Source organism: Pipra filicauda, unplaced genomic scaffold, assembly GCF_003945595.2.
Source record: "Pipra filicauda isolate LSUMZ 115617 unplaced genomic scaffold, ASM394559v2 scaffold5_size6683894_pilon, whole genome shotgun sequence".
NCBI classification, from domain to species: Eukaryota; Metazoa; Chordata; class Aves; order Passeriformes; family Pipridae; genus Pipra; species Pipra filicauda.
The window spans coordinates 3,033,896-3,058,010 of NW_024104754.1; the positions used below are offsets into that span (position 1 = coordinate 3,033,896).

Below are 24,115 nucleotides of genomic sequence, written 5' to 3' on the forward strand. Positions count from 1 at the left end.
ACCATTTTGGGCAAGGCAGGTGCAGCAGTGAGAATGGAGACAGAAATAACTGTAAACACAATCAGGAGAGGTGACAGACAGACACAAGCTGAGCAGTCACAAAATGTCCAAGGAATTGGTAAGCAGGCTAGAGTTTCACATGGCCTTTCTGTTATGGACACTCCAGGAAACCGGTCCTGGAGCTGACTAAAGTTGCTGAAAAGAGCAGCGGCGTATTCAACCCCAGCTATCGCTCCTGACACAATTGCTTCTAGGGCCCCAATCTGATTAAAAGGCTTGTCTCTGGGATCTTGGTGGGTCATACTGGAAAGCCAAACAAGACAACAGAAGAGGACAAGTCCATTAGCTGTGAGGTTTGCTCTACCCTGCTCCTGTGGGCCACTCTGTAAGCATAGCAGCTCGTATGAACCATGCTAGAGTGGTGGGGACAGCCAAGGAACAGCTTTGCTGGTCCATCTCCTCTGGTAGACTTTCCTGCACAGCAGGACTCCTGAGATACTCTGCTTCTGTGGTCAGGAAAATCTCATTCATTCTCAGATGCAGGTAGGTGGCACCTATATTTATTAAAGGCTCTGCCCTTTTTCAGCAGCTCAAGCTGAAAAATGTACTTAGCCTGGCACAGATCATTACTGCTACCTGTTCCGAACTTCATCTGCAATCACCAGCCATGAATTCTCTCTGCAGATGCAGAAAACTCCACAAAGCACAAAAGTCTGGCAGCTGATAGTAAAAGAAGGTGGCCTGTATGTCAAAGTTGGGAACTAGGTGGCCACTGCCAGTTCTGCCACATCCTGACAGTGGAGACATCCAAGGCAGTGTTTAAATGACTGCTAGGCATCCGAGTGCTATGTTATCTTAGCAGTGTCTGCCTCTGGAGGTGGCATTATATCATCATATATTTTTTGGGTGCACATTCTGATGCTATTTGTAAGTATATAGTGGAGTTACTACCAGCAGAGTAAGTGGAGCCTGGCATTGCCTGGCTTCTGGAAATGCATGTATCATATCCTCTCCCCGTTTCATACAGTGGTTTTCATGAGTGGGACCACAGGCAGCATTTAGCCTGAAATATTTCTCTGGATGCTGACATTTATCTGCTCAAATACACCTATCTGTTTCTAAAGGCAGATGATTCTGCATTGGAGTAACTGCAGGGCAGACTGTTCAAGTTTAGCTTTACATGAAAGCAAGCTGCTTGTTCAGCTCCCATGAGGTCTGACAGGTTTTGGCCAGTATTACACAGCTCAGAGTTTTCCTGAAGACATTTTGAGGGGTGCTCCACTAAACAGTCAGTGGAAAGAAGAGCTGGCAATGTGGGAAGTATGTTTTAATGCTTAAAAACTGCTGCATGGATTAACTGACACAGGCTGTTCTATGATTGCTGGCCCACAAGGATATAATTGACTACAACCCTTTCGCAATGTCATCACTCCAAAATACAAAGGCAATTAACTCCTGTAACATGGAGCACCCCACAGCACATTCCCAACATAACCTCAGCTACAGAACGAGAGCACAAACATCCATCTGGATGTCATCTGCTCCCCATGGGGTGCCTACACTGTGGTGAGAGGCAGACATGCTAAACCACCCCACATCACACCTGCAGTAAGTGCAACTAGGATAAACTTTTGTGATCCTGAAAACACCTCTGTAACCCTGCGAGAACCCCATGACATCTAGCTCTGAGGTGCAGGTTCTGTCATTGCCAGTATTATCTGGATAAACACATAGAAACAAGTTTATTTTTAATTCTGCTAGTAGGTTGAGTGGCAGAGCACTCTCCCTTCACACATGGTGCTTCCCCTCCATAAGCCCTCACTGATCCCAGAAAACACTTAACACAGATCTCTGTGATGCATCCCTCTCACCTGGGGCTGCAGTGTTTGCTTTTAGAAAGTCAACATCTACCTCACTGTGCTACCTGAGCCATCACAGCATTTTAAAGCAGGAAACGCCACCCTCTAACCATGCTGTCCATTAGCTCCCAGGGACAGATTTCTATTCCTGCACATGACACACTTGGATTTGTTGATGTGTGCTTTACCCGGGACTGACCTCACGGCAAATACTCACTTTTATTGCTTACACTGGGATATTTGCCAGCACACACAGCATTTTCTTGGTAATTAGTGGAAAATACTGACTTCTAGTGTGTAGCTCTCACCTGTCATACAAAGTTTATTTTGCCTTCTTGGCAGCCTGTAAGATCTTTACCATGTTCCTCTTGTGTTGGACAATAGGACACTTGGAAGTTTGTGTTTATAACTGATAAAACAGAAAAAATATATACCCTAAACTCCAGAAATACCTTCCAAGTGATAACTGGGTCGCTGCAGGAGGGGTGGGGGCTGGCAGTGGCGAGGCACACGTGAGTGGGACTGCACGCCGGGCATGAATCAGGGGCTGGTTCCCACTCCTCTGACAGCCCCAGGACTTTGTACTTGGAATTGCACATGAAGCCAAATTCCAGGTTTCCCTGTTCACCAGTATTTGGGATTTGGCATGAATTCAAAACACCACACTCAGGGCAGTTTGGGAAATATCTTGGTAAACACACAGCAAAGTGAGGGGAACAATGTGAGTGTAACCCAAGCCATGCAGGAGCCAGAGGAACAGTCGCTTAAGAGAAACTGGCATTGGAACAGAGAGTTCCAGTTTAACGATTCTTGACAAAGTCTAGTCTCCAGATTAGCCTAATTGTGAAATTCATCCTCCTAGCAGACAAAAGCCACATCTATGCTGACTTGTCACACAGCCCTGGAGTTTGCACACAGCCTGCGTTCACACATAAAAGCTTACAGTGCAGCACGGCAAGTGGCTTCGTGGTGTGAGCAGCTTAGCAGTGTCCATGTGATACACATTATTCCATTACAACATCCAGCCCAACCATACTGTCTTCATTAAGAAGAGAATATTCCATATGACTATTTTCTGTGGTCAGTTCTGAAAACTTTACGATAACTTTCCTTTCTTCTCTTTCTGTGGCCCCTGCAATTGTAGGTCACTGGTGATGTACTGGGATGGGTATTGGGAAGGCTGCTCACTGACTGCTGGCTCTCCAGGAAGGTTATGACAGCACCAAGAGCCTCATTCTTAACTAACACTATTAGCAAACTGACACAATGCCTTAGGAATGAGGCTAACCCTGACATCAGAGCTGCAGATGAAAAAGGGAACATTAGTGGGGGTTTTTCCTCCCACCAGTGCAAGAGAGGGAGAAAATCAGATCCCTCCTGATGCTGGGAGACACTTCCAAACCAAGGATGGACAGAGATCACAGAACAAGCCAGTCCACACTTTCCATGGCAGTACCTCCAGCTTTTTCTTTAGCCTCCTGTGCTGCCAATATCCTCACCAGGCAATGACAAGCCACTTCTTTGCTGTAACTTCAGACCAACCCTTTATGGTACAGAGAGAGAACTTCAAAGTAAGCCACGGGCAGGCCAGAACTCTTCCTCCAATGAGGGGGCAAAAAGGAGCTGTAGGGACTCAGCATTGTACCATATTTGAAATTATTAAGAAAAGTGAGCATCTGGATTGCTGCACATAGACTATTGGGGTGTGGGGATTTTTAACAAAATTTAAAACCAATGTATCTGCTGTACTGTAACAAAACTGGAAATTATGCCTTTTCTTCGTAAGACAAGATTATGTGTGGACTGGGGAAGTACTTCCAGGAGAAGTTCACAGTTTTCTGTGAGGAAGTGATTTGCAAGCGTCAGTGCAACTCACCTTGCAACAGCCCCCCCCCCCTTCATGTGTATTTCATTATTTCCCTCCGCCTACTTTTAATAAAAATGCTCAGCTGGGCTTTGAACCTCTCTTTTTGTGAGGTATCTTAGACACCACCACCATGGTGCAGGACAACTCACCTTACAGCAATCTCAGTGTACAGCAGTTTAGTGGAAGATGTCATGTGAGAGGTGTTGAATGGTACAAACAGCGTATGTCCAGCATCACAATGCTGGAAAACATGAGTTCTTTTGAGTTTAGTGAGTGATCCTTCAAGTAAGCTTTAGGATACACTACTTTAAGAATATTAATCTACAAAATGAGTAATTTTAATAGTTTAGAGAATCCTATTTGCATTAGTGACACAGTTAGTAATAAGACTAAAAAACAAAAAGAGGCAAAGAGAAAAAGCTTAGCATTCAATCTCTAGGCTTGATAGGAAGAAAGAGAAATTACAGGCAACACAGTGCTTGAAAATAAATCCTGGTTGGCTGCCAAATGTATTTTTCAAAACAATGCCTAATTGCCTCAGGAAATACATTAATCAAAGGCTCCCAGAGGCCTAAGAACCATTTGCTCCAATCCACCAAGGCAGGGTACTGATAAAGACCTGAGTAATGTAAGGAGCTACATATGTCCTTGAGACAGAATACATGTAAAATAGGAGAGGACATCTAACTAAAACCTTTTAACCAAGTTCTTTTAGCAGCTTACTGACATCACTCTTAGGAGAGATCAAAGAAATAAAAATGCTATTCTGACCATGAAACCAGCAACAGACATCAGATAATTTAATTGAACCATGCTGTCCAAACTGAAATACAGAAGGCAACATCAAGAAGAGTACCTCTGTGGTGCAGCTCACATCACGGAGAGAGACAATCAGGCCAGTATGAAGAACTGATCAGTTTATGCAAGGGCTCTGGAGTGGTCTCCAAATATATATATATATAAAACCCCAAATGTCCATGACCAAGGCAGATGAAGAGTGTGAAGAGTGTGCTAAGAACTGAAGGAGAGTTGGACCCCTCAATGCATATGTAAGGCTTCCTCCTCTCAGCACATCAGTCTGGGGTCCTGGGATTCAGCTGGAGGCAGAGCTGACAGTGACAATCAGCCCAGTGCTGCAGAGAGGACACCCTGGGGGAGGTTTGCTGGAGGTACAGTACCAAGCCCCTCAACCAACTTCTCATGACCCACTGTCAGGCACACTCCTGCCAGCAGGAGTGGCCGAAGCAGAAGGCACTCTTGCCTTACATGGTTTGCTCAGCAGTCGCTTTAAACCAGAACACATGTCCTAACTCTCCTCCTCATGCATTACATAAGCTTTCTAGGGCTGAGGTGTAGTTGCTAAGCAGTAATTTTGCATGACTAAAAAAGAAACCCATGATTGCTAGGTTCACTAAATGTTTTTTTCCCCTTATTGCGATATAATTATAGCTATAATAAAAACATTGCAGAACATTCATCAGCATGCAAAAATTAGGTCAGGAACAGAGCAAGTATATCATATATGCCTTTTAGAAGCCTTTTTTTCTTCCTTTGCCATTGGAGGGGGAAGGACAGGAAAAGTTTAGTATTGCATAAAATCATAATTAACAGGCTTTTCCATCCTGTCAGCTAACCTGACATTAGCAGAAGTTCATGTTTCAAAAGGCAGCTTGCTTCTCTCATCACAGAGGTCTCCTAAAGCCTTGCCAAAGGTTCCCCTCCTACAGCCTCAGCACACAGCATTTTCCTTCTGCTCTGCAGTCTGAAATGGGGACAGTGACACATCCCTCCAGTGGGGAGCTGGAGGCAGATGTGGCCCCATCCAGGAAAGGAGCCCTGCACCCAGACCAGGTCCATGGGGCACACATGCCATGCAGAGCGGGTCCGGTGTGCTGCTACATGCCAGGCTGCCATGCACTCTGTGGGCTCACAGGGAGGGAGCCCGGAACCAAGGCACTCCGTGCCAGCCTGCTGCCAGCTGGGACATCCTTTGCATGGAGTTTCAGAGGCTGGGCCCAGTCAACCGTGTGCTGAACCACTGGATTAATTCAGTGCTGGGATACTTTCCTGAAATTGCTGCAAAATTTCTTCCCTTTTTCCCTTTTTATCCTAAAGCTCCTAATTATGTCCCCAAACACTGTCCAGTATAGCTTTCCCTCTCCAATATTTCTGATATTTAATTTTTTTGACATACATTTTAACACTTACTCACTGCCTCCATAATTTTTAATAATTTTGCCTTTCTTTATCCTTGGTGAGGACTTGCTTTCCCTCATGGTCTGTGCAAATTCCTTGACTGCTGCTAACTCATGTGTCTTGCCAGTGCCCTTCATTTCTTCCTTAGAAGTCCAAGGAAGAAGCTTGCCACAGTTTAATCCCTTCTTTCTCATCTTTTTCACTGTGCCAACTGCCCTGTGATAAGATGTTGCCAGTGAGTTGGTTCCTCCGCCCAGCCTCACCCTGAGCTGCCCACACCTATCCCTTGGCACTGGAGACAACACATATTTATCATGGAAATAAATTCCTTCGGAGAACAAATCAACTTAGTGATAGCCTTTGCTTCTTATGACCTAGATTATTTGTTGTATTGTCACTTAACTAATACAAATAGTAAAAATACCAGATTTCCGTGTTTAATTAAAAAATTGAATAAATGAAACTTAAATCATGTAATTGCCTATATGCCCATGGGAAATATCTTCCTGATTAGCAAAAAGAAGTATCAAATTCACTGCAAAGACAACATTTATTTCTGTATTACCTGTTTTAATGGTTACCCATCAGGAAAGATCAGTTTCATTCCAACGGTAACAAAAACAAGATTAAAATGGAGGCTTTGCCTACACACTTCATGAGAATAAAAAAATAGTCACTGGATATTGATCCCTGTGATTCCAAATCAAGCAAGTACTTCATTGATTGTTGGGGTCCTCAATTCCACATTCCTGCCCCTAACACAGCACATGACCCATATACTTGAACCCAAGAGACGTGCACTCTGTGGGGGCAGTTCTGTTCCACGCAGGGTGAGCAGGGTGGTTAGCAAACACTGCCAGCCTTCATTAGTTGAATACTGAGATTATTTGGTGTCAAACACATTCTGAAGCTTTCCTCAGGGAAAATAAAGTGTGCTAATCACAGCAGGGGACCAGCTGCCTGATCCCTGAGCTCCTGCACCTACTGCTCATTAGGGCAGGAATGTACAGGCTTCCAGGAGAAGTTATGTTTCTTGAGCTGGGTCTTTGGTGGGTGTTTTTGTTTACTTTTGGGTGTGGGGGGGGTGTGGACCGTTTGCTTGCTTTGATGTTTGGTTTGGTTACCCCCCCCCCCCCAAACAGTGGGTTCCTATTTAGACTTTCTCCTTTCCTGCAGGAACTTCCATTATTATAATTCCTTGTTAAAATCTGCTTGAAAGAAGTCATCTCCAGCAGAAGATGGGTGCTTGGTAATAGCTAATAAACCTTGTTTGCCCCGTGTGCATTGACTGTCCCCAGAGCAAATCTGTGCTTACTCTTTTGGGTGTTTTCTCTCTGACCCAGCTTCGCACCTCTCAGTGGCCATCACTACTAAATGCAGTTGAAAGCACCTTTAGCAAAGCAAGGGGAGCAGCTCTTACCATCAGCAGCACCTGCCTGCTGTTGCACCGAGACGGATACTTCACACCAGAAGAAGTGGTAATTACCTTAATTACTGCCATTTACTACATAGAATTTAGAAGTGGGACTACAGCTACCTAGTTCAGGTTTGCTTGCACAGTGCTGGAGAACAGCAGATGCCTTTTGCTCAGATAAGCTGAGGGCAGACAGTGCCACCACACAGCTAGAGCTGCTGTGGCAGAGCCATGCCCTTCTCTGCCCCTGCCCCGTGTCAGCTACTGCTGAGTGCTTTAGGAAGAGGATGCTTCTGCCACAGCTGACTGTGATGGTACCGGGTGTCAGGACAAGCACATAACAGGTAATGCAAACGCTGCAGTGCAACATGTGCATGCAAAACCCCACCAGCATCATTTAGGAAAAAAAATCCCATCTCCTGATCACAGACCCAATGACATTAGAGTGCTGCCATGGCAAGGAACTGAGAGCTGATTGCAGAGACAGGACACTGCAAAGGGTCAGCCACTGTGAGGCATCTCGAAGGGAAGGCAGGAGCAATGGAGGGTCTGAGGAGCGGGATATGCAGGACCATTAGGCAAACAGGAGTGAGGAAATGCATCACATACTATCAAGGCAACAGTATGTTGGCTTGGAACAAGGTAGTGTGAATGTTTGGCTGCAGGAGAGTGCAAGGCAGATGTGACTGAGAGGCGTATGGGCCACTTTTTGGGCTGGGGGGAAGGCAAGGCTACGGTTGGAGACATAAGTTCTTCCATCTGTGTCAGTTGACTGGGATAAATAAAGTGGTAATGTGCACTAATTAATACAGGAGTTGTAACAGCAAGTCACTTTTAGTACTACATAAGGTTGGAAAAAAACCCCCCTGACACTTTAGATTCTCTGAAAATCTCCTCCACTCTGCCTCCCCAGCAGGCCCCAGCCCAGAGCACAGCCCTCTCCCACATGCTTACCAGTGTACAGCTCCAGCTTCACTCTTTTTTTCCCGGGATCCTTCATTCCCCACTTCCAGGGTACCTGCAGAAGAGCCACTTTCTCTCCTTTCCACTCCTAGCCAGGCAGGCAGGAAGGGGAATGCAGGGAGACACTTTATTACTAACAGGAGGGAACACAGCTGGTTGTGATCTCTAGGGGATTATTCCTTGTCCTTCTCCTCCTGATCCAGATGATGTTTGCAGGGCAGGCTAAGTGTTTGCACCACAGCTGAATGTTTGAAGTACAAAGCAAATGTTCTGGGGTGTATCTGCATTTGAAATTCAGTGGTGTATCTCTCTACTCTGGGCAGCTACAATTGTGTAACTGTAAAGTGCAATTCCAGTTCATATAGGTAATCATAACAATACATATAAAATAGGAAGTAGATGGTTTGACAATATTTTTTTGGTTTATTTAAGAGCTTTGAAGCATTTTTGAAAGGCATCTTGGACAATGAAGAAAGGATTTTTCACAGCAGCAAGGAATTTGTGGGAACCTTAGCAAAGTGTCAGGCTCCAAAGTATTTAGATCAGAATGGTCTTGTCAAGACTGGTAAAAGTCTAACTCACTGCTTTAAAGTCAGAGGTTGTTTGGGATTAAAGTGCCAATGTAAAAAATGAAACAAGTGGTATTTTTGAAATATGTTCATTAAGTAAAAATAAATAGCTTAATGTTAGAGTTCTAAAAGCAAAATTTAATAAATTAATATATGCATGCCAGATAAAAATACAAAATTACAATTGAAATAGCAATAATAATAAAGGAACACTGTTCAGCATTGCAGATTTCACTGCAACCACCATCAACATAATTGAGAATTACTTAAAGTAACATTTAAAGTACAACTTTGTTTCTGATAAAAACAAATTACTATACGATGAAAAAATGGAAAGAAACCCAAGAAGAAATCAGTCCCAAAAGTGGAAGAGAATAATATAAAATGTCAATAAATAGCCAGAGGCTCCATTTCACATAAGTTGGCCTTCTTTTTAGTATCAGAAACCAATTACATAGAACAAAAAAGCAAATTCACAACAGGTTTACACGGAGAAACATGCTGAATTACAATCACAAACTATCCAGAACAAAGATGCTGCACCAGTTCAGTTGTTTTCTTCATGGAATGAGTCTCACCAGAACAGGGAGAACAGGGAGCAAATCATGCACTAGCTTTAGGCTTTTTGTTTTTTATTTTACCATGATAAACACCCATGATTACTAGTACTGGAAAGTATGTGTTAACCTTTTTCAACATCAGCTGAATGGCACTACAGAAACGACAAAGAGTTCCTTCATTTTTATCCTGAATACACCAAAAGCTCTAGCAAATATGGAATTCAGTGACAAGAGCCATTAAATGACTTTAAAATATTCCTTCATCCATAGAACACTGTTGCTTCCTTTTTTATTACAAAACCCCCAAAATATTCAAAATAAAATGTCTTCATTTTTTATAAGCATCTCCACCACAAGTCTCTGATAACGGATGTCATTCAATGCCGCCATCGCATCCAGCTCTGGCGCTCTCATAAGAGTTGGTCCAAAAACTATGCCCAGGTTCTCTGCACTCATCAGATTTTCCTTTTCATGGAGTGTTACTCTGTAAAAAAAAAAGAAAAAAATAGTGATTTTCACATTTCTTTTGTGCCAAACTATGCCTATATACGCTTGAAACCCAAGAAAACTGGACGGAAATGTGCGCCTTTTCCCACGGAAAGGAATGTGTGCCCTTCCCCAAGGAGAGACCGCCCTTTCCAGCAGGTCACATATGGGAGTGTCAGGTGAAACACTCAGAACTGAGTGAAAGCAAACGCCGTGTGGGTTTGTGGTGAGTCAGTGTCTCTGTCCTCCTGTCATGCACACAGACTGGGCTCACTTGCATTGCATGAACAAATCCTTTGGTATACAAAAAATAAAACCTCAAGGTTTTTCTTCCATTTTTCCTTTTCTGCCTTAACTTTTATTTAAAAAGTCAGATGATATTACCAAGCTGCTGTGTCTCCAGTTTGTAAATACTCCAGATTACCTGATTACCTGATTGTCTGATTACCTGAATTCAGCAGCAAAACAACAGCTCACAGCTTCTTTTAGCAAAAGAATTAAAAAGTTTAAAAAGACTGAATTTTCTCACCCTTCTGCCTTATCATTCACCTATACCAGAAATATGATGCACAAAAGGAACTTGCTAAATAGAGCAGCAACAGCTACTCTTGAACAGGGTGAGGAAAAATTTTCTTCACACTTCACGAGCTGTAAGGTGTGTTTTTTTGTTCCCATGTCTCTCATCCCTGTGTCCATTCTAAAACACTTGTTAGAAATGTCATTGAAACAAATGGACAAATCAGGCAGAAACGCAGTAGCTGAATTTTGCCTGAGGCACTCAGCAGAGTCAACATATTCCTACTTGCAGAAGAACTACAAAAAGAAAAAAGCAGAAGAGAGCTTAAAATAAAGTATTTTTCTAAGGAAAAGGAATGATTCTTAATATTGATAATAAGTTCATGTTACTCAAGAAACTAAAATGGATACTCTAACATGCCACGTCAATTTTTTCCCCCCTGCTTTCCTGAATGAAATAGAATCTGTGCTGTTGTACTGGATATTCATCTGTCAGACTCTCTTTAACAATTTTTCAGCCTACTAACCAACTTCAATCATGTCTTGGGGAGCAGGAGAAACCTCACACAGAACTTATGCTCCTACAGTTTTGAGAAGGTGGCAGGTAGAACAAGAGGCTCCGCAGTAATGAGGCAGAGCTCACTGGACACGTGGCTGGAGGTCCAATTAACACTTTGCCTAATCAGCTCAAGCCTAGTGCCTGACATGCTTTTTAGGGTGTCAGGAATCTCAAGGGTAGATGAGATTTAGCAGAAAAAGACACCAGTCTATAACCATTAAGCTGTATTAGTCTTTTGACCAGGGAGTGACTTATCACTCTCAGAGGTACGAATGGCTTTTTTACTGTAAATATTCACTGTAACCTTAAATATAGAACATATTTGTTAGGCAGATGACTTTTGTGTTTCAACACTGTGGAGTTTTTTTACTTATTTCCTTCAAGTGCTTTAAGACAGATAAACTCCCGTGCATGAGTATTTGCTGTTGTGCACACTACCACTCCCTGCCACAGTCCCTCTCAAGGATTTGGTGGGCCTTGACCAGACTTTTTGGGAGGTGCTAACATGGACTGATTGCTAAAAATGAGTTTGGCTTAGAGTTCTTTCCAGCTATTCCACCTACCTCTTCAGATGTGCCATGAGATATCGTAATGTTTCACAGTGTGCAGGCGGCAGCAGCTTCAACGCCTCATGGAGAATTTCCAGCTGTTCATCCGGATCGGTGGTTTCTGAAACACAGATGCTCAGCTGTCACCACATGTACAGCCAGAATTCACACACAGAAAGGCAACAACTGGTCGCCTGCACAGAAGACAGGGTCTCACAGCTCTGCTGGATTACTCATAGCAGAGGATTTGCCTGCCCAAAATGGTGCTCAGAGTACCATCAGGATGTGACTAGTTTTGGACAAAGAAAACTCCCGAAAGCAAACTGCACTCCACTGAAAGATTCCCTGCAGCCTACTAAAAAAATTCCTCCAGCAATCCTTGCTGACTGGACTATTTCTGCACAAATAATCTACAGGTGCAACTCTGGAAGAGTACAAGGTACTGGGAACTTTGCCATCTGTGCCTTTGGTTGTCTCCATACTACTTGGAAAGAACCTTCTCCAGAGGAGCAGTAAGGCCAGCATCCAGCCCTTGTTTTCTACCCACAGCTACTTCACACCTTTCCAGGTGTGGCTGGTGTGACTACTACATTGCAGAGATGCTTCAGGCAGCCAGGATGTTCGGGAGAGATGTTCCAGCTGGGCTTACTGCTGTGCTTGCAGACCCACTTTCTGCAAGGCCAGCCCCAAAGGTGGCCTTAGGATGAGTGCTTATCAGGTTATGAAAACACTCAAAATGGACAACTCCAGAAACAAATGACATCTTATTTCTAAACATTTCCATAAATCACCTTCTTATTGGCAACATACACTCAACAGACTTTAAATAACACTGTCAAGTACCAGGGATTCATGCAAGGCGCACAAGTGATGTAATCCACGTGTGATTAAAAGGAAGCATTCCTGGTGACAAAGGCAAAGAAAAATGTAACCACGATCACGTAGCATCACACAGTCAGATCGTAATGTGCAGTGCATATCTACTCCTGCAATCCTTACTAAATAGGGCATGGAGGGTAAGAGCTGATGGAACAGCTATTAAATTAATAGGACAGTACAGCACAAAAAGAAGAAAAGGAGAATGAAAAGCAGGAGCAAAATGTGTTATACTTACTTGCAGACTCTATAAACTTTGGGTAGGCATCATACGTGATGAGTGGAATTGGCAAATCCCTGAAGTACAGTTTAAGTGCACCAGTGATAATATTGATATCTTCATACATATTCACAGAAATATCAGCTTTTTCTCCATCTGTGTGGAGAAGGCACTGACATTAAAGCCTTGGAAATGTAAACAGATGTAAACAGCATTCAAAAGAAAAATAATAACTTTGTTAAGCAAACATTATTGAAACAGACATGACTACAGATTTTGGTTTTTAGAAGTATAACGGAGTTAACTGGATTGTGAATTTCATCATTTCAGGGTGAAAACCTCAAGCATTTTATAAAGAAACATATCCTTTCTTTGTTTCAGATAATTACTAAAAAATACAGTTTGTTGGATTTTTTCTACAAACTTGCCTGCCTGATCTAGCAGAATTTGTCTTGTATTAATGTGTGGACATTTAGCCATTTCTGAACACACTGTGTTGCCAAACAACACATTTGTCAGCACTGAATGAAAAATCAGGGGAGTCTGGGGAAAAAAAGCAAAAGATAGAAATCCAACTTTGTCCACAGCCCCCCATTTTTATAGGAAAAACATGTGTTCACCATTTAGCTACAACATACTACCTACTCTGGACTGCAGCGGATACAGATCGAGAACTTGGCTTCCCCAGCACATCCCCACCCTGCTAACACTGCAGAGGAGACAGATGTTGTCTGAATAGGTCCAGTCCTCCAGAGGAACAGGAAAGAGAGTTTCCAGTACAGATTTTGGCCTGGATTTCTATTGGGATAGGGGGACTGCAGCTGGAAAGCTTTTAATGTTCCCACTGCCTTTTCTCAGAGAGAAGAGTTTGTTCTCACTGACCTCCTTTTAGTCTGTAATAATTCAAACTTTGTTTGCACTATTGCATTCATCTTATTATTTTGGAGCTTTCATCCAGAAAGATGGATTTAAGTTGCACAGCCCTCTTAAGGCAGTTCACCACTTACCCTCTATCCCTCCCCCAGCCCTCTGAGCGTAGTTTTACTTGCAAACTAGGGCAGTAGTTCAGAAAGCTTTGTCCTTTCCTACACACATGGTTACTGGAGCACAGATACTGATGGAAGGAGAAAAGTAGATTTTTTGTAATAAAGGCCACAGTGAAGCTGATATGCTTTTCTGACGGGGAGTCTCCCCTCCTGCCAGCACAGCCGTCGGACTCCTTCAGACCACTGATGCAGTGGAGCATGAGACACAGGCTGCGTATATTTAATACATCAGCACAAAGTTCCAGCATGCAGGAAAGGCTGTACCTCTGTCAAATGCCATTTTGACATCTTCGATAAGATCACTAAATCCCGAGACTCTGTATAGTCCTTCGGAATTAAGACCTGCAATGAACATTTTAACAATATTAAAATTAGTCTTAATTTTAGTTTCCTTCTACCCAGGTTCTTGCCAGGTTTTTCATTTAAGGCAGAAAAAGCAGGCATGTTTTAAAAGCCTTATCAGGTTTTTCCTCTAGAATGAAACCTTATCCTGGGTTTTTAACCTTGACCCTTGCAGTAGCTGTCTTGTTATAGCAGCACTAAATTATGTTTACGCAAATGATTTCAGAGCTGAAGAAACATATTAAACCAATTACAACTGATTTAAAAATAACTGAGATTAACATACTTGATGATTGGTCATTATTTCAGAAGGAAAACAAATATGCTAATTCTAGAAAAGGACAATCAGTGTGGATATGGGGAATAAGCAAGAGGGAACAAAACAATTCTAACTGCCTTTGTTTTACCACATTCACTTAATTTTTTAAATAAATATATTACTGGAAAGTTAGGTGCCAATATATAACTATGAAGCAGTAACTGTCTATTAAGCAATTTCTAGCAGAATCTATAAAAATTATAAATGGGTATGAACCATGAAATAATGCAAAGTATAATATTAGCTGTGCAGGGTAATTGGTAGTCATAAAATGTCTTGTGCAAATCTGTTTTGAACAATCATACATTCAGCAGAAACCCAGATGACCCAGATCAATCTAAATGGATTATCAGCAAAGCAACAGAAGTCCATTAACGATGCCTTACCTCTAGATTCAATTTCCCTAATGCACATGTCTACTACCATTGGTCTCTTAGTGAAGTGTGCTTTTACTAGAGTGGTAAGGTCACAGCTGTACACTTTTTTGACATGCTTCAGGTCTGGCTTGCAGTCATTTGGGACCATCTTGGAACACTGCTTGTGCACGTTTAAACCACAATCTGAGGGAAAAAATGAAAATATGATTAGGCTGGTGTTCGGTAAAAATGTATCCCAAGGTCAGGACTGTGGAGCATGAACGGCTCCTGCAGGGTCTGACCTCAGCTCACAACTGTTACTTCTGTTGAGGACCCTTAACCATCAAATGTGTGAGGCAGGGATAGCCCTGAAGTAAGGATTTCCTACCCGAGATGTTTTTCTACCCCTAGAAGGTCTAACACAAAGTGGCAAACTTTCCATATGGTTTTTCGAATGAGGAGCTAGGGCTCCCCACAACTATTACATACATTGCTGTCATGACATAGACTCTCTTCCCAAGTTACTGGGGATTTCCTAACACTTCTATCTTCAATGTAGTCCTGGACTCTGATACTTTGGACATCTCCTGGGGGAGATGAAGGTAGGGACTGGGTTACAATCAGGCTACAACCTCTCTGCAGTGTGTGCTGGCAAGGCAATGCCAAGACCTGAACCCCTTCAGGGACCCCTGTGCTCTGGCTAGGTATGGCAGCCCTTGCCTGTTCCTCTGTTTGGAGGGGAGCTGTAAAACAAACACGGGGGTCACCACGCTGGTTGGTGACTTCTTGCTACCAAGCAGCTGACAAAGGGTTTTGCTAAGTTAAAGTGGCTGGAATTTTGATGGCATTTCAGAGAGTGTTTCTGACACAGTGTTGTAAGGCACCAAAATGATTCTTTTTACTTTAAAATTACTTAGGAATATTTAAAAAAAACCAAAACAAATAACTCCACAGCTTTATTGTAAACATATGGAGAATGAGAATTAGTTTAAGTGAAACTTAATTGAGATCAGGGTACAGGAAAATATTTTTCTGCCTAAAACCCACCAAGAATATAATGTTCAGGGTTTGGGAAGGAAAAATCTAGGAAAACACCACCAATTATACCGTGAAGATGGGAAGAGCAATACAGCACCCCTGAAGCTAAGCCCACACTGCAATCAGCACCATGAGGCAGCACACCTGAGGCACTGGCCCTGTGTGACTCTGTTTTCGCTGCCATCTCTCTTCTGCAATGCAGACTCACAGGTGCTTGTGAGGAAACAGCACCTGGCAAGAATGGCAGCACATCGCAGTCAGGGTGGTTGGCATGCTCTGCTGGGCACTCCATATACACCGGGACTCCAGTGCTGCAAGCATTTCTGTACCTCACTGCCTGCCATCTGGAGAGCCCTGGATTTCTGCAGGATTAAGGGACGTAGGAGCTTGAAGGATCAATGCCTTGATGAGAATCTGTACTTTCTTCTCCCACTGCAGTACTGGGTATCTATTGAGATTCTGTTCGTATTTCATTCCTGTTGATTTTGCCAGTATTTGTATTTTCATTAAAGCTCCAGATTATTTGACTTCGTTTTTTCCAACACAGTTAACCCTAGAATTCATGGCTAAGTTTAATTTCCACTAAGTCTGCTGCAGCCTGCTGCTAAAAGCACTTTGTTTACTTAAAAAGCCTGTAAAGCAACAAGATTTGTCACTTAGGAACCTCTGGTTGCAATTAAAGTTCAGTGTGTCACCTTCGATCAGTCAAAACTTGCACAGATCCTGATCCAGATGAAATGGCTGATTAGAATTCTCTTTAGGTATTTCTGTGCAGGAGCAACTCCCTTCCTTGTGAGGAGCAGGTAATGCACACGTAGGGAACTGAGAACACTGAATTTCCCTCCTGGTTGTGATTCTGTGCTGCGACCCCCTCTGTGGGCAAAACCATATAACCCAATATGCTGTTACTCCCGGGGGTACCTTGGGGCCCACCCTGGGCAGCCTTGGTGGCTTGCCCTGAGCCACAGCCCTATTCTGGGCTCACTTCAGCTGCAACACATCCCAGTGGGCTGCCTGGGAGCCCCGGGCAGTGGCAGGCTCCACTGCTGCCCCTCCAGGCGTGGAGAAGTGCAGTTTGGTCACTCGGGTTCCTTCAGTGTTTGCTAAGTCATCTCATTGGTGACAGAGCAGAAACAGTAACAGTCTTGCTTTCACCCGAGCACTTATTTAAATCCCACATTTAATCAAGCACTCTAAGACCCCAAACTGGAAGGTGTGTGAACATGTACATGCCCAGCATCTCCCTACCTATGGTTCTTGGGCATGGAACGAAACTCTGAGCACCCCAGCCAGCGCAGGCAAGGGGAACTCCACCTGCACTTTAAATATCTATGCCCTCTGCTACATTTCGCCTGAACTTTGAAAAACCAAGTCCCTCTGTGCTTTAAATAGGGAACCCACATTCACTGGAAACTTGTGACCTGAGCCCTTTAGTGTGTCACTACTTCAGCTGTAACATGGCAAGGAGAAGCTGTTCTTGTCTCCTCTGGGTCTTGTAGAAACAAATTCGTTAAATGTTTGCTGAAATGTGGAGGAAAAATTACTCATCTTCGGTGTAAGGTTTGAATCCTCTGTCATTAGTAAAACCAGCACTTTTAAAGATAAGAAGACAAAATACTGAATAAGTGTTATTAAAGCAGTCTGCTTTCAAAATATAGATGAAGTTGTGGAGTAAAGATAATGAGTAGTCAAATAATTAGAGGCAACATCTTAACACACACACAAGGGAAGCAATCTGAGACCACATAGGAAATCTTAATTCTTGACTTCCTTTACTTTGAAACTGTAACTTTTCAGTAACAGTATTTACAAATGCAAATATAATTATTGTACACAGAATTCCTAAAATTGCTGCAAAAAGCACCTTTTCCAAAATGCATGAACTTCTCTAGCATGTCTGGCAAAAATGATGTCTACAAGACTGGAATGGCAGCACCACACTCATGAGGACTCATGAACGGTTCTGTGCGTGCAAATTAGCTGCTTCACGCAGACAGCAATATAGCTCAGTTATGTTTCTGGGAATCCAAGGATAATTAAGAATAAAATATACAAAAAAAAAGAGAAAAAATCATACTCCCAAGTATCTTACACTTGACTTAAACCAATTATGGCCTTGACTGAGATGATCCTAATTATATTTATATACAAGAAAATTTCGATTCATTAAAATCTCTAACTTACAGAAATGTTTTCAGTGTGAAAATCTTGCTTCTGACAATAATTGTGTTATTGCTAATCCCATAGATTCAGATGGGCTTTTCATCTGACCTCATTAATACCAGAATAATAATTACAAATGCAGAAGTCAACTTTTCTCCTCTCTCTTTTGTTCTTCCTTTGCATTTGATTAGATTTTATGTACCACCCCATTGCTTAAGGGCTTCCCAACACTCCTGAGAAACATTTAAAACCTAGAAATATTTCACATACTTAATGTTTAGAAAATGTGAGCATTACGTTCAATATTATTGGGCTATGTGGTGTCCTTCTAATAACCAAGGCTTTTTGCCTCTTATGTAAGCGTAGGAAACCATCTTACTTTAGCAATTCCACATCAGTAAATACTTCTGTGAAATTGCAGTGAATTTGCATAAGAAAAATTGTATTTTTCCCAATAAAGCAGCTGAAACTCACCAATGCTGTGCTTCCTACAAAGTGGGCCTCTATCCCCAACTAACAATACTTCATGAAAGGCAAAACATCCATGTCTTGGTCACTGGTCCCTGGTTCAGTTGATAACTAAGCATAATGTCTTGCTAACTCCAGCAAGGTAGAAAGCTATGGCAGGAGGTCAGTCCTACCCTCCACAGAGCACTGGGAATTTGCTAGTTTTGTACTTAACTATGCTCTGCTTACTTGTTAGTACTAAAAGACAGGAATTATGCTGCAAATTGAATATTATTAGATAAAAAATGTCCTCTGTTCTCATTGCAGATGCATTGAAAGCTTCAAACCCCATTATTTTAGAACCAACTAGGAAGGAACAAGAAAGCCAAGTTCTGAATTCCTCTGCGTGCTGCTGCATGGTGATGTCTTGTTTACACAAGACATAAGAGCTTCATGATTTGGCTGAGTTCATTAAGACCAAAAGGATTAATTTAATTTCCAACTGAAGGTCTATTTACTTTTCATTATGTCAAAACAAATCCAGAATAGTTGAATTGGTGTAGCAGCTTTACTCCGGATCTAAAGTAACCATGAACCTTATCCATTTCTTACAGAAGTTCATCAGCACTTAAGAGCTGGCTGGGTATATAACTTGGTGAGGAGCTACAGAAAAATCCCCCTAAAGCATTGTATCTGCTGATATATATACATCTGCTATAATAATATAGGACAGATGTAAAAGATGCAGTCATGAGCCCTTGCAGGTCAATAGTAAAACTTCTTTGGTTAATTAGAATTTCACCTCATACAGAGATAATTTCTCAGAACTGGAATTGTAAGTCACTCTTACTATTGCTTTTTTACAGTGCTATGATACTGTGGCCAACTTTCAAATATACCACATGTGATCAAACCCAGTGCAGTCATAAATTCAAGAGCTTATAGGAAGTTTGGAAATTTAAGGGGGGTGGGAAGAAAGTAATTTTAGATGACAGGTTTAGAAGTCTGTGCTAAGCTGCCCTGGCTTTAACAGCATATTGATCTAGGAGTTCAGGTGGGCTGTGACATTACTTCTAGGAGAGGTACTAAATTTACAACCAGCCTAACAATAGTTTCCTATGATGCCTAGGAAAAGGTTTGGTAATGTTTTAGAAACAGCTAGTACTGATATTAGTCCACTGGGCTGAAAGAACAAATAACACGTTCATATTAATGCCTGAGCAGAGCCAAAAGGTATATGTACGTTAATACTGCCCCATGAGCACACAATATAAATATTTGCAGAGACTAAAATATACCTAGCTGTCACCTTTTGTTGTACTGTTTGATTTGACTTCCATCAGTTTTAGATTTCCTTTGGTTTATGATTTACTGGCTAACAAGGCTGCTGATCATGCTCCATTGGAATGATACCTTACGCTACATATGCTACATACATCACTCTAATTACATTTCTGAATTATCCCAAAGAAAATCGATGCATTCTATCACAGCTGAAGAACAGCTTTAAGAGCTAAAAGGTAGATTTACATCACCCACAAAAAGTTCCAAAAGACTCTTCAGAGGTTTATGGTAAGTGTAGGAGAGTGGGAAGCATGGAGCTGGGGTGCTGGCATCTTGTCTTTGCCTTGGGCTGGTCCACTGCAGTACCCACCAGACAGGGTAACACCCTTACATTTGGTGAGCTGACACATGAAGATGATGGGCTGTACACAAGCACAGGGTATTGGCATCGTTACTTTTGCAAGGGTGAACAGGTTAGAAATGAATTTACTCTCATACATCACTCATGAGCTAGTAGCTTTTCTTTAATAATTTAAGGCTCTTTTCTGTAGCAGAGTAAGCAATGTTTTTGTGGGATGCAGAGTATTCAAACAAGCAAGTGATCGCAGCAACCCCTGGCCCCACATGCTGCACTTTGTGCTTCCAAGTAGAATGCAGCAGGGTGCTGTGAAGGTCTGCCCTCTTCCTCCTCCTTGGCAAAGCTGTTGCAACCTGGGTGGCCACACTAGAGCTGCCACACTGCCTCAAATACGTTATTTGTTAATGTGTGATGCTCATCTGGAAGCAACCTTGGTCCCACCAGTCTTAAGCCACTTCATTAAGCAGCCCCACGGCAAAAATTGCTCCCTAAAACCTGCTTTCATCCACACCACTATATCATGCACTACAGGGCACATCATTCTAAGAATGGAATTTCTAGAAGGGAGCTAGTTACTTGGCAACAAAATTACCTAAAACTACAGAAAAATCAGAGCTTATGAAAAATGAAAAAAAGCCCATCAAACCAGCCAATTCCCCCTTATCTCAAATCAAAATAATACATAATATCTGTGCTTCCACAAGCTGGACACGTTTGGTGGCAGTGGGCTGTTGGCTTGCTCAAAGTTTCCAGGTCTGCGTGGGCTTGAAGATAAAGCTGCTTTTAGGACTTACAGTTTCAAGAATATATAGCTCCAGAAGAGCTTCCCCATGGGAACGGCTCTGTCTGATTAGCATTTTAAATTCTGGAGCTCATTCCTCACAGGAACACCACCAGATCCCGAGCTGGTGGAACAGCCTGTCAGGCAGCTCACATCTCCAACAGCATCACCACCTGCTGGGGGTGGGCAGGGACTGGTCTTCAAACAGTACCCTTCCCACAGCCCTGAACCCTGTGGCATTGCTTTGCTCTTTTGGCCTATATTGGACTGACTGTCTGTGCCCTGCATTCTACAACCAGCAGATTCTGGGTGCACATCTCAGAAGGACCGTGGATGTGTTTTTAAGGCACAAGTGTGGGCAGAACGGGAGCTTTTCATGACTATCATCCAAAATACCTTGAGAGTGGGCAACATGATGAGCCCACTCTGCATTTCCCTTTGCTGACTTAAGTCACAAGATTGTCAGCCAGTCTTCCAGGAACTAAAAGCGTGAGCATTCTGCCTACAAAACTAACGCCTTGGGATGCACAGGCTCCTTTGTGTTCTCCTTCATCCTTACACACCAATGGAGGAACACAGGGCTGTCCAACACAAAAGATTTCATAGCAAGGCAAAACAAAATAGCAAAGGAAATGGGGCAGTTGTACATCTTTCAATTGTTGGAGAAGGAAATGGATGAAATGGGGAAATTAAACACTTAAGTAGTCATTCACAAAACAATCCCGCTTTGAGACTGTACTTTAAAAATTCTGAAAATGAACCACAGGGCTTACTGTGTTCAGGGCTGGCAGCAATATTGCTTGGGCTCAGCTAGTGGCAGCTGCTTGCCTGCACATTGATAGTTCTGCTGCAAGTTTATCTCTATCAGTTCTCCAGTGAGAAGTTACTTGCTCCAAGGAAAGCAAAAGATAGGCAAGTGGTGCATGGGTGGCAAGCTGAGATGGTTTGGAGCAAATCTATAAAGGCAGCAGAAATGGTGCTTCCTGTACAGCCTCAGAGGGTTGTGTTGCCAGGTGTTACAAGGAGCAGCCCAAAACACTATCAAAAGCATCCAGTGAAACAGATTTAAATAAAATTATTTTTAAGATAAGCTAATTAATGCTTTGTAACCAGCCTGTTCCAAAGAAACCTTTTGATTAAATTGCTTATTCATTAAAGACAACAATCAAAAGGGTACAGAGCAAGGACTTAGAGAGTTCTGATGAGCTGGACACATGCAGCAGCTTAATAAATCTACTAATCTACTTGTCTACCAGTCCACTTGGGCAATACACTAACAGCACCATTAATGCTCTAGTCTCTGAGAACACACGTTATTCTCTTGTCAGTGTTACCAGGTGTTACATGCTCGTATCATTCACAGAATGAACTCCTCAGTGCACATCTGCAAATTTTCTTTGAATATTGTTAATAGTTTCTCTTCTGAACACATTTTGGGCAACAGGATGAGCCCCATGAGGATGGGGGAGCCTTACATGGGAGAAATGTAATTAAGAATATGTTTTTCTAAGTTCATGCACTCAATTTTGAGCTGGGGCAAACTCTTATGCCTTCACTAGCTTCTACTGAGATTCAATGTTCACACGAGGTGGTGGCATTATAATTTCAAATACTTCTTCAGTAACTTCTACTTATGGCAGAAGCCTGACGAAAAGCACACTAGAGATGGAGCATGCCATCAGAAAAGGCAGGTTCCTTGCATACAGATGAGCCTTCATATCACAAAATTTTTAAGGGCCTGTGGCTTGGATGCAAAAGTTGGAAGTATGACCCTCAGGCAGTAGGGCAGATGCTTATTTTAAGGATTCACTCTAAGGAAGCAAATCTGTCTTTAAAGAAGTTGATGAAATAAAGATCAAATTTGAGAGAATAACATCTAAGGAAAAAGAAACTATTCCTCTTCTGCTAGATATATCTTCAGCAGAAGTCAGACCACATATTATGTCCACCAATTAATGTCCTACAAGATGCAGATCCTGGACATCACCCCAAGTCTTAATTTTGGAAGACAATGAAGTTCTTCCCATGTTTGGTGGCTTGTATTAATCCCCAAACTCTTGTAGTCCAGATAGCAGCCAACTTCTTACTTCAACTAATAATCATCCACCAGCTGTCCAATGTGCTGCCTATGTTTACACCTCGTCTTTATGGAAGGAAAAGATGCGGTCCTCCTCCTTTGTCTGCCATAAATCTTGAACAAGGATAAGCTAGGGAGAATCCACCTTCCAGGGGTTAATCATACAGGACTGAACCTGACAAGATACTGAACACGCTCTGCCAAAAGACAGAGAGGGACACATTCAGCTACGCTGGACTGGACTGGAACAAAGCATGAATCAAGTTGAAGTTGCTAAGGCATCCTTCTGGTTGCTATGGCATGTGTACTGTTATGAATATTTAGTTCTGGTTTATTATTTTTCAAAGCATTGGCTTAGTTCGTGTAACATAAACTATCAGCCATTAGAAATAAGCTCAGTTTTTTCCAGTTCCTCCTCCTTTCTGAAATGGGTAACATTTGTCTTTGTTGTCCAGTCTTCGACTGTCTCACACTTATCTTCTTGCATGTTTTTGTGCTTCTGCAGAGAATAGAATTTAAAATGGTCAAGACCAGTCCATGCAGTAACCCATTTCTATTTGTTAAACTTACCACTTCTGCACAACAGAATCCTTTTGAGATGTGCAACTGTTTGCTATAAAAAGCAGATGCTTTAAAAAGTATAAAACTTCCTATGATCCATACAGTTTTGCTCATAGGTATTTCCAATAAAATGATTGCACAGACCATCAAACAGATTTTGTGGATTTCCCTGGAGTGGCATTGAACCCCATTTGAATGCAAGTAGGCTGTGTCCTGCTAAAAGCTGTAATTTTTTTGGAGTACAAATCCACTCTGAAAAGCAATGGCCTCATGTGGCTCCTAGTTTACCGTGCCTCATTGTCTCCATATTAAAATAGCTCAGTTCAGAAGCAAAATGATTACTTTTTTTTTTTTTTTTAAAGCACTGTAAGACCACATAAACTCAGCCAAACTCACAACACTCAAGCCTGAGCTCTTCCACACTAGCACGTTAACACTGGTTACACAGGCCCTCACTATATGTCTGTGTACCTCCAGGTCTGTACAGCTTCTGGCTCGGCTGCCCTGCACAGCCTCAGCTGGCAGGAATGGGCAGACACTGCTGGGAGTGAGACACAGACAAGGCAGAGCAGGGAACTGCTGATCCTGTCCTGCCATCTCCACCTCCACAGGGCTCTGCCCAGGGTCCCTCTCCTCTGCTGAGATGCTGATTTGTATGAAACCTATGAGAACAAAATCCTCTAGGAAGCCCTTGGGAAGCTATCGTTGAG

General features: G+C 42.5%; 1 protein-coding gene across 1 annotated transcript in view; it reads right to left on the reverse strand.

Annotated features, from left to right (window-relative positions):
* Positions 1 to 8,985: 8,985 nt before the first annotated feature.
* The window catches only part of CHN1 (chimerin 1), a 111,646-nt gene continuing 96,516 nt past the window's right edge, over positions 8,986 to 24,115 (reverse strand). Inside the window, exons 11-15 of the mRNA XM_027733536.2 lie at positions 14,727 to 14,900; positions 13,944 to 14,021; positions 12,652 to 12,789; positions 11,553 to 11,658; positions 8,986 to 9,912 (exon numbers count right to left, since the gene is read on the reverse strand). Coding sequence (XP_027589337.2) covers positions 9,741 to 9,912; positions 11,553 to 11,658; positions 12,652 to 12,789; positions 13,944 to 14,021; positions 14,727 to 14,900 — 668 coding nt within the window. The 3' untranslated portion in view covers positions 8,986 to 9,740. The remainder of the gene's footprint in view (positions 9,913 to 11,552; positions 11,659 to 12,651; positions 12,790 to 13,943; positions 14,022 to 14,726; positions 14,901 to 24,115) is intronic.